Source organism: Pimephales promelas, chromosome 24 (assembly GCF_988280905.1).
Source record: "Pimephales promelas chromosome 24, fPimPro1.hap1.1, whole genome shotgun sequence".
NCBI lineage: Eukaryota > Metazoa > Chordata > Actinopteri > Cypriniformes > Leuciscidae > Pimephales > Pimephales promelas.
This window is the reverse complement of record NC_142792.1, coordinates 8,673,114-8,691,770: the sequence shown is the minus strand read 5'-3', so window position 1 is coordinate 8,691,770 and position 18,657 is coordinate 8,673,114. Positions and strand designations below refer to the sequence as shown.

The 18,657-nt window shown below is 37.2% G+C and overlaps 1 protein-coding gene across 3 annotated transcripts; it reads right to left on the bottom strand.

The window, feature by feature from the left end:
- Window positions 1–632: 632 nt before the first annotated feature.
- Window positions 633–18,068, bottom strand: dyrk2 (dual specificity tyrosine phosphorylation regulated kinase 2). 3 transcript variants are annotated; one of them, XM_039668168.2, is made up of 3 exons: window positions 17,916–18,068; window positions 9,205–9,335; window positions 633–5,138 (listed from the first exon to the last, which is right to left on the bottom strand). In XM_039668168.2, exon 3 carries the CDS (start codon window positions 5,115–5,117, stop codon window positions 3,546–3,548), a length of 1,572 nt encoding a protein of 523 aa, XP_039524102.2. In that variant the 5' UTR covers window positions 5,118–5,138; window positions 9,205–9,335; window positions 17,916–18,068; the 3' UTR covers window positions 633–3,545. The 3 variants fall into 3 exon arrangements, with proteins under 3 accessions (XP_039524102.2, XP_039524100.2, XP_039524101.2); XM_039668166.2 differs by lacking the exon at window positions 17,916–18,068 and adding an exon at window positions 9,899–10,282; XM_039668167.2 differs by lacking the exon at window positions 17,916–18,068 and adding an exon at window positions 9,790–9,929.
- Window positions 18,069–18,657: the final 589 nt, after the last annotated feature.

Sequence of the window (18,657 nt, the reverse complement as noted above, 5' to 3'; positions counted from 1 at the left end):
TGTCAATATGGACCAAACTCCCTGAGGAATGCTTCCAGCACCTTGTTGAATCTATGCCACGAAGAATTGAGGCAGTTCTGAAGGCAAAAGGGGGTCCAACCCGTTACTAGCATGGGGTACCCAATAAAGTGGCCGGTGAGTGTATATTCAATACATAGCCATATATCCAATAAAGCTGTTCTCATTTAAATATTTTCTGTCAGACAACAGAAAGAGTATTATATAATGACTGACTACTATAATGAATGACTGACTAGTCTCTAGATTTGTTGCTAGTCTTTAAAGCGGTCTGAAAAGTCGCTAAATTGGCAATATTTGTGAATCTTTTTCTATGGCAAAACAGGTGACTTAATTGGACTACCTGACTCCATCTTGACAATGTCACTTTATAAAGAAAAACTATGCACCTATAGACTAAACACGTAATATGCATGTGGATGACGTCACAGCTTTCAGAAATTTGCATTTTTGTAGTTTACATGAAGACAAAAAAGTTGCCATTTAAAAAATAAATAAACTTTCCTTTTTTTAGGCCATCAAAACACCATTGTTGTGTAAATGAATGGCCAAAACCATTCTTAGCTTAGCTTTTAGTTTCTTCATGTTGCTTAAAGATGTCATCACAAACCGCATTTTTTAAAGATTGACATTAAAACTTTTATTATTAATATATTCCAGCCACACAATAAAATTTAACAAATGATCACTAGAAAAAACTTCTTCCATCAGCTGTACAATACATACAGTATCATTAAACTGGCCGCCAACATTAAACCCCCACTACAGCAATATATGTAGTGTTTTCAGCAGCATTTCACAAAATGAAAACATTATACATATGTACACATCCACATCGAATTCAACAAATTCACATATGTACAGTACATTTCTGTGGCTGAATATAAACATTGCCAACTTTGTTCCTCCGTTAAAGATTTGTTTTTTAAAAAACCAAGCTGACAGTGGGTAGCCTGATTCAAGAGTTAGGGCATACATTTAAAAACTACAAAAAGCATATCCTTTTAAAATGTAACTTTCAGACTTGTGGTTTGATTTTCCCCAACAATGCTACCACTGTATTGCACACTAGGATGACAACTTACTCATGGATTTGGATTTCATGGGGTTGCAGTTTTTACTGCCCAAAAGATACATCCAGCCATGTCAAGTAACAAGAGGAGGTATGCTACATCTGTCAGACATTTTAACAGGCGATGTGACTGTCTAATAGAGCTCAAGCATCCATCCCTCTCCACAGAAGATTAACATTCTCAAGAGATACTCTTGAGTGGCTTGAATGGCCTCTTGATCAGGTAAAGAGAAAATCTGGCTTCTTTTCCCACATAGCCACCAACACAGAAAGGAATGCACTTTGGTATGTACCAAATGCCCTTGATTTGTAAAGTACAAGAATATCACAAAAGTCTGAGGTAAAATATTAAAATGTGTTCTCATTTGTATTGAAATAAAATCAACGAAATGTATCACCGTGAATACTTGTGATGTTAAGATAACTTGAATGCAGTGGTGAAGACACTCTTACTAAGACATCCCAGGTGGAAAAGGGCCCTAAAGTTATTTGTTTACTCCTCTCAAATCATAGTAGAAAACGAGATTGAGTGTCGGAACATGTACAACCTCTACTGTGCGGCCAGTTGTCCCCAAGTCCCATTTAACAAGGTTTGGGAAGTAGCCAATCTTTGGGCAATGCTCAAACATGTGCAAGAGAATCACCATGAGTCTTTCAAAGTAAATGATAGGGAGAACTGTTGTTTAAAATAAAATGAATGGCATTGATAACCAAAGGCACATTGTATTAAACCTAAGGGCACAATTATTCCACACTGCTGTCAATTCACAGAACAATAAAACAGTGTAAAGTACATTGTGAAATGCCTGCTGATGTTGGCAGGTAATGTCTGCATTTGTAAAGCACTATGGGTGTCCAAAAGGGCCTTAGGCCCTGTGCAGTGTGCATTAGGCCTGGTGGGCACTGTGCCAGCCTCTAGTGGGGGAGGGGGAGTGGGTCAACATGAGCATTACAGCTTTGCTGGTCTCCCTGACAGCCCATAGTTTGACCTCCTTCCACACCCCCAATCCATGACTGGGTGAAAATAAGCAGGACTACCCCCTGCTAGAGTAGGATTTCAAAGTAGTGGCAGATGTACATTTTTGTGCATTGCACCGTAAATCAATCCATTGATATACAAGCCACCTCCACTGGTTCCTCCTATATTAGCTCTTCATTGACACAATAAAATGAAATAAATAAGTTAAACTTACTAAGCTTTTACACCCATGTCAGTCAAATTATTCTTTCCATGTCAAAAATGCTACAAAAATGGCCAGTCTTTGTGTTCTAAAGAGAAATATTCCTTTTCAAATCCAACTGTTTTGGATTTGGGGGAAAAGTGTTATTAATAACTTATTTGTAACATAATTTAAAAAAAGGGAACAACCTTTAAGAATTTTAACTCTGCATACCCTTATATTTTTACATATTCATTGTGTGGACTTGCTCATATGAGGCCAATGTTGCCATCTGTATTGTCTTTGTGGTTATAGATTTGTTAAGAGACTTGTTGAATCGTGACATACTCTGCCATAACCTTTTCCATCTAAAATATGCATCATGCATGATTACTTGCTTGCATTGAAGTAAATGCAATGTTCTGCTTACCTATTACCTATAACCTATTGATTACACAACACTGTTTTGTTTCAGAAGCATTACGTTTCAAGATATAAAAAACATAAATAAAAAAGGTAAAGCACCAAAGTTTTTTTTCCTTCCAGGACAGTACACAGTCAAAAGCAACTCTTCCAGCGAATAGCTTATAATTACAAGAGTGTCAAGTACTGCTGAGTATCATCTCCATTTAGCCGCATAATTTCCTTTAAACTTGCCATCAATCTAAACACTCTCTTTTTTTCCTCATTTAATGTCTTTAAGGAATGTCAAGAGATTTATAGGCACATACCAAGTCTATCATGTAAACATTGATTCCCTTTGCTACCTCATTACAGTCTGCAACATCCACTCTCCATTTTACCCGTTTCTCTTACATAGTCTCTTAGAGGGTTTAAAAAATGATCTTGTCTTGATATTGACCACATTAGGCTGCAATGCAACAGGTCTCAGATCAAATAGCTTTTAGTAAATACATTTTAACCTTTAACACACTATTTATCTGACAGGATCTGAGGGTGGTGATTCAATTTTCTTTTTTATGCTACAATATGTAGGTATTAAACCAAAGTGGGACTTTTTGTTATTAAAGACCAGATTGTAGAACATGACTGCTCCTTCAAAGCAGCATTCAGCAAAGTCCAGACATAAAAACCTTAAAGTGTTGTTCCCCTTTCTTGGCCATTTGAGCTTTTCGAGAATACAATCCAACTAAAGGTGCTACAAAGCAGTTCATTAATGGTGTATATGCATTAATGACTCTCATTCCTAAAAAACCCACACATCTGAATGCTCAGCTTTGCAATATCAACAACAATTTCCAATATCATCATTTAAAAGAAAAAAGAATTAGTGTTCAGCTGACTAATTTTGGCAACACTGTCCTTTGTTGTATATTCCCATTGGCATCAGTCATTTGTGCCATGTTAGTCCTTAACTTTGTGGCTGAGCCAGAAGGGGGAGGTAATTTGGAGATTGAGGTTATAGCACCAGTACCCTCAGTGATCCGCTTTATGGTGGTTTTCTCCCCAGTGGGAGGTTTTGGCAAGCGTCTTCTGAGCCATGGGTGGCGGAGGGCCTGACTAGGGGTCATACGCAGGGACGGGTCCCACTCTAGACACTGTTTTAGAAAGTCCAAGAAGAGGGGGTCATCACAGCCTTTAAGTGCTGTCACCCAGTCTCTGCTGCCTGGTGGACCTCTGAGTTTGCCCCTACGTGACCTTCCCCCATTCAGCCCCACTGAACCATCAGGTAAGGTTGTGACTGTGCAATAACGGGGATATCCCTTCGAACTGATAAAATTTTTTGCTCTCTTGGATGAATCCAGTAGCTTCTGGGAGGGCATACCCAACAGCTCTATGACACATGCTAGTTGGTCCCCTTCATCTTCTCCAGGCAAGAGAGGGTACCCTGTAAGTAATTCCGCTAAGATACAACCTAAGCTCCACATATCAATTGGCATCCCATATCGAGCACCTAGAATGACCTCTGGGGCCCTGTAGAAGCGTGACTGGATGTAAGTGTAGACCCGTTGATGCTCATAACAGCTAGAGCCAAAGTCGATCACTTTTATCCCACTGCGCCCCTGCTGCTTCAGAAGTATATTCTCAGGTTTGAGGTCGCAGTGAATAATTCTGTTCTTGTGCAGTGAGTCCAGACACTGTAAGATGGAGTGTGCAAACTTGCGCACTAGTGGCAAACTAAAGCCCTGAAACTTGTTTTTCTTGATGAGCTCATAGAGGTTCATGCTGAGCAACTCAAACGTCATGCAGATATGGTTGCGGAATGTAAAGTTCTCCAGCATGTGGATGACATTCATGGTGGAGTCCTTATCCTGCTTGCGCAAATGTTCCAGAATGCGAATTTCCTCAGCGGCTTGGCGATGGAATCGCTTTTCATTACGGACCATTTTCAGGGCCACCTGCTGGTGGTTCTTGTGGTCATAGGCCTTCACCACCTGCCCAAAACTGCCTTTACCAATAACCTTTAGTACCTCATACCTATATGATATATGGTCATGGGGCACATGAATGTAGGAGCCCTGATCGTCGTCATAACCTCCATTGTTAGACCCTCCAACAACACCTTGTCTTTTCTTTGCATTTGGACCTATAAAATAGACCTCAGGGTAGGTGAAGATTTCTTGGTGTTCAAACACTGAAAGCTTTGACATGTACTGTTTCATGGCCTGCTCAGGAGTCAAAGGCGCTGGCTTAGGTTTGCTTTCAGTTGATTTGATGGAAGTTGAGCTGCCTTGTCGACACTGGCTGCTTTCTTGCTGCTTCTCCGGCATGGTCAGACCTGCTCTACCTACGGGTGTCAACCCGTTGGGTTGTGCGGTCAACACTGTCCGTTTGTTGCTGTTCTCCTCAAACAGCTGTTGGACGTGGATCTGCTGGTGATTCCCGACGTGCAGATGGTCATTCATTGTGTGCTTATTGCCTCCAGCCTGGATAAGGTAAAATAAAATTAAGAGGCATCATTTCAGGATTGTTCCCTAAATAAATTAAGGACACACGACTGATAATACATACACACATTTAGATTTGACATAAAAGAGCCAGCCATATAATGGCTTGAATATCCAATCCATTCCAACCCTGTCAAACCTGGTTGAAGTTTTTCCATGATTCTCTACAACAGGCTTGCAAAAATTTCATTCCATGTTTATTTGCATGCATTATTACTTAACTTGATTCTTGTGCTTAGCAAAGTTTAGACAAAGTACAATCCAAAGTACAACAAAATCCTCATTGTCTATTGTTGGTGGATCAATAGAAATGAAGCTTCCTATAGTAAAGACCAGAGATCAAGACATAATCCATTAAGGGAAAAGAACAGCTTGATTGAAATAAAATTGCAGAATAACAACAGAATGGGCACTTATGTGTATCCCTTCTTATGCGTTGACTTCCGACACATGACGGGTCCTTTTGGTTTGTATAATTTACTCCAGTATGTTAAATAACTGATCTAAGAGATTTTGTGTCCAGTGCGTGTAGTGCAATTTATCGATCTTTCCATTTAAATGCTTTTTGACCCTAGACAATATCTCGTTTTTTGCATGTGGAATTCAGCTATGGGAGACTTGAAATGTTTTTGTTGTTGTTTATTTAAGGTCATTAAACATGAATTTCCTGCTTTCCTGAATCTCCTACCCTGCAAGATGCTTACTTCCTTGATAATGTGATTACCTCTGAATCTTGTTTTTACAAGGACATCCTGTTGCTTCAGTAAGATGTTTGCAGCAACCTTCTCATTTTATACAAAGCATAAACTCTTAAACATTTGAACATGACTCCCCTTGACACGACTGTTGTCCTATAATTTCAGCCAGGTAATTTTAACGGATTAGCATTTATTTTTGTGTTTTAATTATAATATTCATGATCCACTAAACTGTGCTTTATTGTCTAATTCACATGTAGAGAGAGTGATAATCTCCAAGTGTAAAAGCATATTAGGGCATTGCAAGACTTCTGATATTTACAGATCCTTTTTATCTCAACCTATCTCCAATACCCAGATGGCAAGTACTGATGTTTACACCACTGACTGAAGATACAAATAAATACCCAGCTTGAACTCTAAATCCAAAGGATCTGATGCAATCTGCTCTAAAATCACTCAAAATTAAGGAATATGTTTTGCTTTGGTCATGTCTAATGCAAAACTATAACAGTGACAATGATGTCCTGTTTATTGACATGCTTCTAGTTTATAAAACTATCATTCAAATATACATATAAATGTAAACAATATCTAATCTGAAAGGACATTATAAGGCAGGACATTCTTGATAATTTACCAGCCATCATAAAGAGTATATCGTTTCTGCAGGAAAAATGTATCACAATGACTGAATATTGAGCTCATACATTATACACAAGAGATTAATGAGATTTAAAATGAGCCTTTGAAACTAAAAATGAATCTGAATAAAGCTTCAATTACAACCTTTTGTTGTACTTGGTCACCCTGCTGGGTAATTCAAACAGGATCTGAACAGGTGGGGGGTTGTAGAAAATACATGCTTGCTGGCAGCTGTAGAGGACACAACTGGAGCCGAACAAAAGACACATTTGGTCTAGGAAATGTAGTGAGCATGGCAATCATTCTAATGCTCAGTACTCTGCAAAATACATACGGCTTGAGAGGAGTGCTTAAAATCTTAATTACAGTATGTAACTCAAATCTATTACAGTATGTAACTCAAATCTAACTGGACAGATATTTTAACATACAGAAAAATAAAGACAGAATAAGTATTGCTGTCCTTGTAATACTATAAAACTTGAAGACTAGAATGTCTTCTTACATGAGTGGCTGGCCGATTTAAAACTTTCGTCTTACAAATGGAAGTAACCTTCTAAATAGCTTCAAAGCCAAAATCAACACAGAGCGTGTCCCTAAAGGTCCTACTAATAACTGCCATACCTAACTGGACTGTGAATTTGAAAAGCACATCAGAAATTATTTTTAAAATCTTTTATGTATATGTATACACAATCAGCTCTAATTTGTTAATGTAATCTGTTATATAAACCAAGTAGGAATGAGCCCAATGCACTGCCATTCGAGATCATTACTGTTATTACTGTTAACTTAAGCATCATCAAATCATAGCTCATCAAGACACCTAATCACCATGTAGCCTAAGTAATAAGCGAGAGCAAGATGGAAGTTAAAATTCCCAATAAGCTTGTTATGTTATAATTATAATTAGATCTGCAAAAACTTGAAAAAGTTCTCAATCAATCATATTTTTCATATTTTATTTTATCTTATTTTATTATTTTTTATTCATTGAAATAAGACATATTGACATTCATAAATTTCCATCTTAGATTAGCAATTAAATGTCTCAAAATACATATGTTGATTGACGAGCTAGATTTACGAATACAATCCTGAGATGTAATTGAATTCATTACATGTGGCAGGAATTCTGTTTTGTAAGACTATGCACAGACAGAAATGTGCCTACCATGCGAGTCCGTGTCTATATTTACCCCTAATAGAATGACAGCTAAAAGAACTCACAGCTACTTAGTCATAAATAGCATTGATCCAATTATTTTATTAAATTTGGTGATGTGTCAAATACATTTACATAAATTGCAATTCTTTAAACAGTACTAATAAACTAATTATTGAGCAGCATTTCATTGTCATGCATTGCATGTGTTTTAGCAAATGGACTAATTTTTTCGCTAAAATATCACGTTTTTTTAGTCCTACATCATGCCGTGAAGGCTCAATGGAGTAAGATTTTGGATGTATAACTTTACATAAGGAAATTCACTAGATGACAGATTTCAGCTGTTCCTGTTGGCGTCACACTGATGGCCTAAGAATTTCCCATCCCCCACCAATGGCAACATCTCCACACAATACATCAACCAATGACTCTAAGAGAGCCATGCACTGAAAATGACTACTGCTCATATCTGATTATTTGTTCACTGTTTAAACTTATATTCCATGGCTTTCTTCAAAATTAATATAAAATTAATTTATCAAAACATGCATTTTGGTTTCCAACATCTTTAAACTACTGTCAGATTATTCTTGCTACTGTCTCTTAAAAATGCATACCTTCCAAATACAGTGCACTGTCTAATCATTCCATTGTAATTCATTGTATCCATATAAGACTCGGAGAAGACCCTTTTTGTCATGCATTGCTAATGTAATAACTTTTTAAGTTTAATGTAATAAGCTTTTTAAGTCAAAATTAACATACAATCTGATTATTTTGTACTCCACTAGCTGCATTCACAAAGTCATTTACTGTGCAAGCAATGATGTGCATCAAAACTACCAAGTTAAAATCCAGTAACAGGTTTGCATTCTTACATCAAGGCCCTTAATAACACATGGTATAGGCTAAAAAAAGTGTTTTTCAAACTGGGGTTTGGGAAGCCCTCAGAAGGCCTCAAGAGAACACTCTAGGGGGGTCCGTTGAAAATTTTAAAAGAGAAAGAGAGAAAAAAATATTTTAATACATTTATTTTTTTAGGGCTGTCAAAGCTACTGTGTTAACTGTAACCCTTATCTAAGGAACTATTCTTTGTACAACTGTAGTGAACATTTATTGTGAAAAGCACTAAATCAATTAAAATTAGACTGAAACTGGTTTCTTCAGGTACATTTACCTCTAATATGAATCTAAAAGTGTAGGAAAATACACACTGTAAACAAATAAAAAGTAAATATTTTAATTAGCATAGGGTTTAGTACATTTTACAATATAAACACCAACTATTTTCTTAACTTTGAAAATATTATGTCATGTCAGACGGTATTTCTACTTAAAGATAAATAGCAGCCTATATTAGGGAGGGAATTATCATCATGTGGTCTTTGCCATTAAGTTGGAAAACCCTTGGTTCCTCAAACAATGCACTAGCCAAAATATGTGCCAACATTGTAGCAAAACTCAGACTATGAGAACAAAGAAGGACTCAGGAGACGTGCATTGTGGAAAGGGCATGCAAGAAGGTTAATTTTACCGTTAGAGAGTTGCTGTTCCTGAGTGGTGGTAGTGTGACGGGTGATTTGGCTTCAGTCCCTGCTACAGCCCGGGGACCCCCGATGCCCAGTCCGGGGGAAGACTGTAGCTGGCAAATCTCAACCCCTTTGCCTGTGAAAATGAGCAAACATGTATTTTGAAAAAAATGTTTACACGATTGATATCCTGTCAGTAGTTTTAAAAGGCAAAAGAGATCATAAAAGGCTAGTTCGTTCAGAAAAGGAAACTGTAGCCTATCGATTCATCAGACGTATTAATCAGTTAAGAAATGTAAAGAGAACCAGACTATTTACACCATTTTAACAAACGAAAAGCAACATTAGCACAACGAAAACCTTTTATACAGACACAAGAGCTATAAAACCCCCAATAAATCTAAGAGGCATTAATCCAGAGAGCTTGGTTTCTTAATATAGTCACTATAGCAACAGGAAAGATTTTATTTAAATCAGCATTTACAAAAGCAGCGGTTTTATTTAATGGTGTTTCCGGGGATTATAGCTACTGTAACGTTATCAACCCTACAGTCACCACGAGCAATGAAACAAAACGCTGCGAGCCTTACACGCGTTATGGAGCATTTAAATCGGATAAATAATCCATCTCCAAAATCCAATCCGGAGAATTAACGTGCTTGGCGTCCCCCTCTTAGATCCGGGAATTGGGTTCCTTACCAGTCGGGTAGACAGCAGTAGCAGCAGCGGCAGCGCAGGGTTTCTTGGTTAACATGGCCGCTGGAGAATCACACACACACACGCAGAAAAGCCACTTCAGAGTCTCTCCCCTCCTCCCTGTGATCACCCACTCTGACTACTGCTACTCCAATCAGATACATCCAGACCTGTGCAAGCCAACTCTAGGGGCTGCTTCCTCAAACGTTAACCGCGTTATCATCGCTTGGAAACGTGCAAAACAAACAAAGACGCAATCATGGCTCTGTACAGCTCCGCACTTTTGGGCCTTGGAAATTCTGCGGAGCCCGTGGCATTCTCTCACACAATAACTAGGAATATACTTTAAACCGGTTTAGGGTGTTGTCTGGACTTATCTATCACCCTCGTTCGCCTCCACCCTATTTTCTCTCCCCTCCCCGTGCGGCAAGCCGTATTTACATTTGTAGGCTAGATCTATTAATACATACAACAGTGTGGCTAATGTGTTTTAGAAACAAGAGCATAGATTTGGTTTTAACTTTATACCATTAGCTCTAGCATTTGTTATGAAAATCAGCAACACATTTATAACATGACATTGGCCTTTGTATAGGGAAATATCTATTACTTTTAAAGATTATTTATTATTAATTGTACATGTTTTCCCAAACAAAATTTACCACAGTAGCCTAACTGTAACCACAATAAAGCATGAAACATTCTAGTAAATATTTTCTCCTCTTTTTCTTGTTAGGTATTTGTATGTGACTGTTTTAGATATTTGCCTTTTCCCAATTACAATTTGTACTTATTTTTAGTTAGCTGTAATTCAAATAGTTTATAGCAGCCTATATATTTCTGTTATTTGTTTAAATTTTTTTTTTTAAATTACTAAATTAAAAACAGAAAAATAGTCCTACATGCTAATTTGGCTTGCCATACTCACAGAGTCCACCAACTCACTTGATGCCACAGAATTTGTGATACTGTATGCTATATTTAATGAGATAGTATTTATATATTTTTTTTCTTGCTTTAAATTCTGGTCACTTTATACACAGTAAAAGCAAACAATTTCCATTTACGTTTGAGTTTGAAGGGTCTTAATAAAAGGTATTTACAGAGAGTTGTCAATAAATTAAAGGGGAGACTTTCTTAATTTCATGTAAACATTTTAACATGGGTGTAGTAATTAATCACATGAACAGAGCTGTTTAATTCTTGTTTGCCCCTCTGAAAGATGATGTCTGTGTCAAATCTCTATAAAAGGTATCACCCATAAATTGCCTTAAATAATATTAAATTATGTTGCCTTATCATCGGTAACTTTTTATTGGGTCATATTGACCAACTGATTATTTTCCCTCCTCACAAATGTTTATTACAAATAAAACTTACATTTAAATCAGTTGGTTTAGTTTAGTTTAGTTTAGTTTAGTTTTTCTTTTCAGTCTTTCCTGTTGACATTGCAGAATGTTTTGTGTTAGTAGGCTATATAAATGCATATAACATTTTTAATTATTAATTTCCTTTTACACTATCAGTGTGTTAATTTAGCATGATAATTTATATTACTGTCCACTAGAGGGTGGAGTGAAGGCAGAAATTTGTCTGCCATTTGTCCCATACATTTAGCTAGTTCCCAAACAGGAAACATAGATTATTATTAAACATTAGATTATGTTTTACAAAAATACTGTGGGTGAATCATTAAATGACTACATATATATATATATATATATATATATATATATATATATATATATATATATATATATATATATATATATATATATATCTGTTTATGTTGCCTACATATCAAAGCACGTTCTACAGTGAATAGGTTATATGTGATGTGACACAAGAATCACAAGAATCTGCATTATCTGAAGACTCTTTAACAAGTTATTCATTAATAAAGCACAATGATGATCCTATTTCTCTGATTGACGTGTTTTTGGAGTTTCAACACAATGTAGATTATCCAGATAGTAGTATCTGAAATCCCAAAAGATATGATTTTGATAATGATTATGAAACCCTAACTGTGAATGTTTGGTGATTCCATCAGTTTCAGGCTCATTATTTAAATATAAAATGATAATATCATCGACTCAGTTTCATCATAGGCCTGACAGAAAATATATATTTTACACCACTGAAAATGAGGCAGTTCTTTTAGAGAATTTACTATCTAATCTGGTTTAACTTCCAGTCTAAAACAAACATGAAAGCAAGGTGCAGTATATACTTTTAGTACACTCAGTAAAAAAGTTAAATGCTAAATAAATACAAGCCACAATCATCTTCCCTGTCCATCCCCCCAGGAAGCAAGCTAATAGTGTCACATGTCAGGCTGTGGTCAATAGGGTATGCTGGGATGGCTATCATGGCATTTGTCACTGCGGTTACTGGGAAACATCAATAAGCACTATGTAAGGAATTGGTCCATTGATAACAGCATTGGGTCATTTTATGTGGGGAGCGTAAGAAAGGCTGATCTTGTTAACTCTCACACCACCGCCTTGTAGTTTCTGATAGTGAGAAATCAAAGGGCTGACAGAACCCATTTGCTGAGACAAAGAACCCAATCACTGGGGCATTGCACTCAAGACTAAAGGATGTGAAAGGACCTGCAGAAGTGTGATGCCAATAGAATCAGGTGTTATTTGCATAACTCGGTAAAAAAGCAGAATATACAGTTCTGCTCATGGATATTAAATTACTAAGTGCCAACATTATTCAATTATTTGATGTCACTAACCTGGCAAACGTTTGGCACATCCAGTGATTAGTTCATCCTTAAAAGCTCTCCTTGTATCAGTCCAGTACCTTGTAAACATGACTTTGTTTCAGGTAGACTAAAAATACTGTGCCCCTTTGCTCCCGGAAGCTGAGTAAAGCCAGCCAATCCAGGCTGAGAAATTACTTCCTTGTTTTCTAAGCAATATGCATCTGATAGCAAACAGATTGTGGGCAGGATGTCTGAATCACAGTCTACAAATATTATAATGGGTCAATAAAATGGTAGTCCCTTGCTCAGTACCATGATGTCTTGTTGTACGCCATCAGCTTAGGGGGAGGATGCAAGCCGTGGTCTATATTTAGCTTGCTTTGCTTTTATAACTACTGGAGCATCCAAGTATTAGAATGGTGCTTTGGGAATGTGTGGTGATTCCAGACTCAGCTTTCTCCGCTTGGCAACATGCTCACTCAGGCACATGCATTCAGTTAAAACCTTCTGAATATGTGGATAAATATGCAGCAAACATAGATAGATGGTTCTCACACCATCAGCCAATGTTAGTTAGTATGTGTATGTGCAGCTTGCTTTTGCACATATAAGTCAAACTTAATTTATGTCAGGTTTGCTTTGCATTCATGCAGTAAGTCTCTCTCAACCTAAAATCAGAGAATAGTACTTGCTGCTATAAGTTTATGCCTTATAGACATACCACCCAGGTTCACCATATAAACACTTTTCTGTACTAGTCATCATGATAAAATGAAAAGAAAAAAATAAACACAAAAGCTGTCTGCTAAAAGCCCAAATGAACCAAGTATGTTCTCCCTGGTGACTAATTAAAGCTTGTATAACCTCACCTCCTCTGCTGTAACAGTAATGAACCATGCAGACAAAACACATCATAATAATATCCAGTCTTGGGGATAGACAGTATACACTTGACACACACACACACACACACACCTGAGGGTTTTTTATGGTTTCCATCATGTCCCATCACTTAACAAAAGACTATAAAAAGCACATACTCAGTTCTGTACACTATTGCTTTGTTCCAAAACCAAGTGAATGCATTGAGATAAATTAATACAAGATAGTGGGCAAGGCAAGAGTTGATTGATATCAACATTAAAATAAACTGTTGTAAAACTAGATTATCTTACAGTATTTTTATGAGCTTATTTTTACTCTTGTTAGGTTATCGTGCCTTTAGCTTTGCAACATCCAGGCATCAAACTCTATTGGAATCAATTGTCAGGAGTTTAGTGTGACATGTAATGATGCCTATGTAAAGCATTTATAAAACGGTTTACAAGGCAGCTGTCTTTATAGACAAAAGACAGCAAGAGATCTCACTAGATTTTGGAACAGAGCTACAGTAACAACAGACAAAAATAATTACACTCATCAGTTATTAAAAGACTCACCAGATGCACATCAATTAATTAAACCCCAAACTCATTAGGGTGCTCAAACTTACTATATAATAAATTACCCAAACATCAAACCCATTTCAATCAGGTACCAGTTTATATTCACTCAGCATAAAGCTCAAAACAGGTGGCAGGTATTTCAGGGCCTACAAACTCCTTTTGGCCAATTAGGATTTTGGGCCAGAACAAAAGCACAGATGGCTGAAGTACCATTGCCATCTGGTTAATAATACAGTCAGATAATATGAAATGAGCCTGTGTGGTGTTTAGTGATTCGATCTGTCGTCATCCCCTCACATCAATGAAAAAACTAAATCAATAGATACTGGGGCTGGAGAGCTGTCTTGCAAATCAACACTCCTGATACACAGATTTACTGATGAGAGATCCGAAAAAGGGTGGATAGTTATGTAATAAATGAGTCATGTTCACACGTTAGACTATATTTGAATGCAGACTCCCAACCCATGCAGACTGAGCAAATATAAACATGCGTGTGCATGAAAAGAGAGGATGTACAGTACCTTTGAATTTAGTCTTAGACAGAGACTTCAGTGTTTATGGAATTACCTCCACCCACTTCACTATACACATGAATTACCATTAAATATAATGCTTTCGTTATTATTCTTGTTCAAGCTATTTATAATGCCATGAAGAGTGTAAATAAAAATGAAATGCAAGTGAAAATAAAGAAAAAATAAATATCTGTCACCTTGTGACCATATAATTCTGGATAAAATCTCAACTCGCTCACATTCTGTCCTCGTTCACATTGTGTTCCTTTCTCTCTCTGTGTACATTACAGATCCGACTCCCAAAGAAAGTTGCCTGAGGCAATGGAGCGTATTTTTGTCAGCTCCTCTGTCATATAGTCACCCACACTGCACATATTTAGCAGGGTTTATTTTTATAGCCATCTGGTGGATTCTTAAAGAAAAGCTCAGAAACGCCTCTGAAAATCATCAGCTTTGGCTATTCACAGCAGCAGTGAATCAAATATGATACATACAGTATATAAGATGAGAGGCAGTGACTCAAACAGACTTATGCTACAAAATGTAACTATAAATACACATGCTGCTTCATGCTGTTTACTCGATATGTTTTTGCATGAATGTATTAATGGTCAGAATCAAAATCTTTCTCTGCACTTTAGTAAGACATTATAGCATTCAAATATGAGGCTTTTTTATAAATTTCATTGTCTTTTGCATGAATGAGTTGTCACTGCTCAGTGAGGGGTTTGATGCAAATTTATTTGCGCATTCAGTTCAAAGCTCACAGGCAAAATTAGCCACACTTGAATAGTTCAGTGCCTTGAGCTAAAGGCAAAAGGATCTTTCCTTTCCTGTAATCATTCCCAGTATTCCCTGCCTTTGGGATACCCTTCTGGCCAGGGGCATGGTTTTTCATGCAGATGCAAGGCTATTAACAGCACAGTGCTGAAGAAAGGGTTGTTCATTGTTGTACTTGTTGCCACATTGGAAACCCTGGTTGTATACAAAGTGTTCTCTCATCTTAAATTCAGTCAAACATTGGCTCTAGCATACTAAGCATTGTCTCCATGGCTACTGGAGCAACATCTGGCCTGTAGAAAGTGTCCAAATGGATTGATTACAGAGGGAACTAACTAACAAAGCACACATTTGTCCTACTCTGTTGCAGTAATCCAGTTTGAGCCACTTTCAGTGAGTGTAACGAACGATAGATTTCAGCACAACACGCTGCGCATATGTCCTCTGGCACACGATAACATTGTGCTTGTTTAAAGAGACATCATTGAGCCTGTCTGTAATCTTGTATACACCGAGTAGCCCTTAACCAAACTACAGAGACCAGTTCAGGTCTGTGCAAATAATGTGTTGCCTGGCAACAATGAATCTCAATTTTCAACCTGAATATCGGAAGCCTTGTTTACATCCCACAAAAGCCAGAGTTTACAATGCAGGAACAGGTGTAGTTCAAGTTCCAATTTGTTTTTGATATTTAAATTCATGGCTATTGTTGACCAGTGGCTGGTATCATGCCATCTTTGACATAGCTAACACAAAAAGAAGCCCAAGCTGAAATGGTTCTTGGCACATCCATTTGATTGATGATGCTGAAGGCTCAATTACCCAAAGTGTTGTTCTTACAAACAAGGTTAACTACAGACCCGTGGACCAATGAGCTCATTAGAAGAGTGATGAATAGAGTATAACATCCAATCACTTGATCTCTCACTGCGGGGGTGGAACCAGCATGAGAGTTCCATCTGCACAAATGAAAAAAGACACCAGACCCCCAACCTGAGACTCAGCATCACTTTTTAAATATCCCCCACTGCTGTTTAACTGTCACTCTTTACTGATGTTTACTGTACAGTGGCTATTGCATAGATGAAAAAAAGTCCATGTTGAACCATTTTCAATGTAATGTGAAATGATATGTGTTTTAGCCAAATCGATGAAGATTTTTTTAAATATGAGAAAGAAAGAAAGAAAGAAAGAAAGAAAAAAATTGCTGTTTGGATTTAAATGTTTAAGAATCAATGATTGGATCATTATTTCAGTGATTATTATGTTGGAGGGCCTGGCAGTATATATATTCCAGAGAGGCAGGAGCTATGCTAGGTACACACCGGAAACTGAATGCACTACACAGAGCTTTAAATGAATCCCTTCATTCATAAAATTAAAAATGCTATTTCTTTTTATAAAAAGAGAGCAGAAAGTGGCAACTAACTTCCCTCAGCACCAAAGCAAAAGAACAACCAAGCTATAAACTTGGTACTTCAGTGTAAGTGAAATGAAATCAGTGCCACTGAAATGTTTCAATGAAGCAAATGAATTGACACTGCAAGGATATACCACAGCCATTCCTGCTGGGGTAAAAACAGCTTTGAATTTCCTGCAGCTGTGTTTACACTCTCATTCACTCCACCAGTATAACCATGATGGAGTGTAATGTGTAGTTTTGGTCATCACAGTATAATCAACCGGAGATAACCATGAGGTGTGGTGCCCTTTTGCTCTTTTGTTATCTCATTATTTTTCTTTCAGTCTGAGAGGTGGACATGAGTCTTATCTGATGCATTTTTTTTTTTTTTTTTTTTAGCAAACGAGAATGTTACCAAATTTTTAACCTCATATATAAATATGTGTGTGTGTGTGTGTGTATTTAAAAACAATGACTAGAGGCTCACTCACCAAAACCAAGATGCCTCCTTTTATCTATTGCAAGCATCAAACAGTAGCTTTGCTCGCAATATGCTGGCCCAAAAGTGAAGCAACTCTTATTCAACTATTATTATTAAGCATCACACGTTATGCACAGCAACAAACTGAAAAAATAAAAAATAAAAAATCCAAGATAGAGAATGAAGGAAGACTTTTAAACCCACATTTGTTGTGTTTGAGTATCACATGGTTCTCGTATTAAATCAGTGAAATCTCCCAAAGCATTTTTTGTATAATACCTCTAGTTGTTGCCTACGTAGATTGTCCCAAATCGGTTAAGATGCTGCTCCAGAATGCTATGTGGGCAGCAAGAAAGCTCACTAGGCTTTGTAGTAGAGCTCATCACACAAGTAATAGACCTTTTGATTATTTTTTATCTTTATCACAGAAACTTTGTGTCTCTCTCATTGCAAGACGATTTCTGCCTTGTGTGACAGAGCTCTCAATCTTAATGGTTAATCTTAGTGGGTGAAATAAATCAGCATTTCTAATCTTCTGCTCTTGCTTGTTCCCTAGAGAGTAATATTGATTTCTTTTGCAGTGCTGCTTAATTTGAAATTCACAAATTGACACCAAGTCTATTTATCAAAATCACATCTGTTATGCTCTACTTCTGTTCAAAACTGTCTTCTGCTTACCTTAAAAGATGTGCCTCCGATGCAATATTGTAAGTGAAAGCTTTAAACACAGCTCATCACGTTCTTTACTGACAGACATCGACTGTCTCCATTCGGCTAACAATCCAATCGGTTTCCTGTTCATTCTTCACTTCTGTTGGTTAAAATATGTAATTACGTGGAAGAGAAGTCAATAAAAAAGATTTTTTGCAGCAGCTGATGCGGTTTGGGCACCATTGGCTTTTAGATCTCTGTAATTATGAGGCGCTTGAGACTTGTTACCTCAAGTATGATCACACAAGCCTTCTGTTAGCAAAGCACACAAGGCCAGGGCATGAGTATAGAGTAGATGTGTGACAAAGTAAAATTACACTGCTTAATAATTGATGGGGTTGAAAACTAAATTGTGTGTATGTGTGTGTGTGTGTGTGTGTGTGTGTGTGTGAGAGAGAGAGAGAGAGAAAGAGAAAGACGCTCAGCTTGACTCCTCCTTCCAAAGTAATGAGTACTGTCACTCTGTAATTGATTCGCTGTATGAACCGCCCTTTTCTGTGTTTGATCTTCTACTACTCAAGTCTATAGCTATATTTTCACAATGCATGAAGAGACCTACTCTGTATCACTCTGGTTAAACAACAGGATTAACGGTCTCTCCATCAGCAGTCATTCAGTCGAAAAACGTATCTGTTTACTTATAAATGACAGCAAAGCTTCTGTAGAAAAAGAACTAGGCTACTAGGCTAGGCTCCACATAGAATGGGAT

What these genes read in the sequence shown, in the direction of transcription:
- dyrk2 (XM_039668166.2), bottom strand. Translation starts at nt 9,953, where the DNA reads ATGTTAACCAAGAAACCCTGCGCTGCCGCTGCTGCTACTGCTGTCTAC. An exon ending in TACTGCTGTCTACCCGACTG is followed by an intron (nt 9,336 to 9,898) that starts GTAAGGAACCCA and finishes TCATTTTCACAG; the next exon opens with GCAAAGGGGTTGAGATTTGC. An exon ending in GGAACAGCAACTCTCTAACG is followed by an intron (nt 5,139 to 9,204) that starts GTAAAATTAACC and finishes TACCTTATCCAG; the next exon opens with GCTGGAGGCAATAAGCACAC.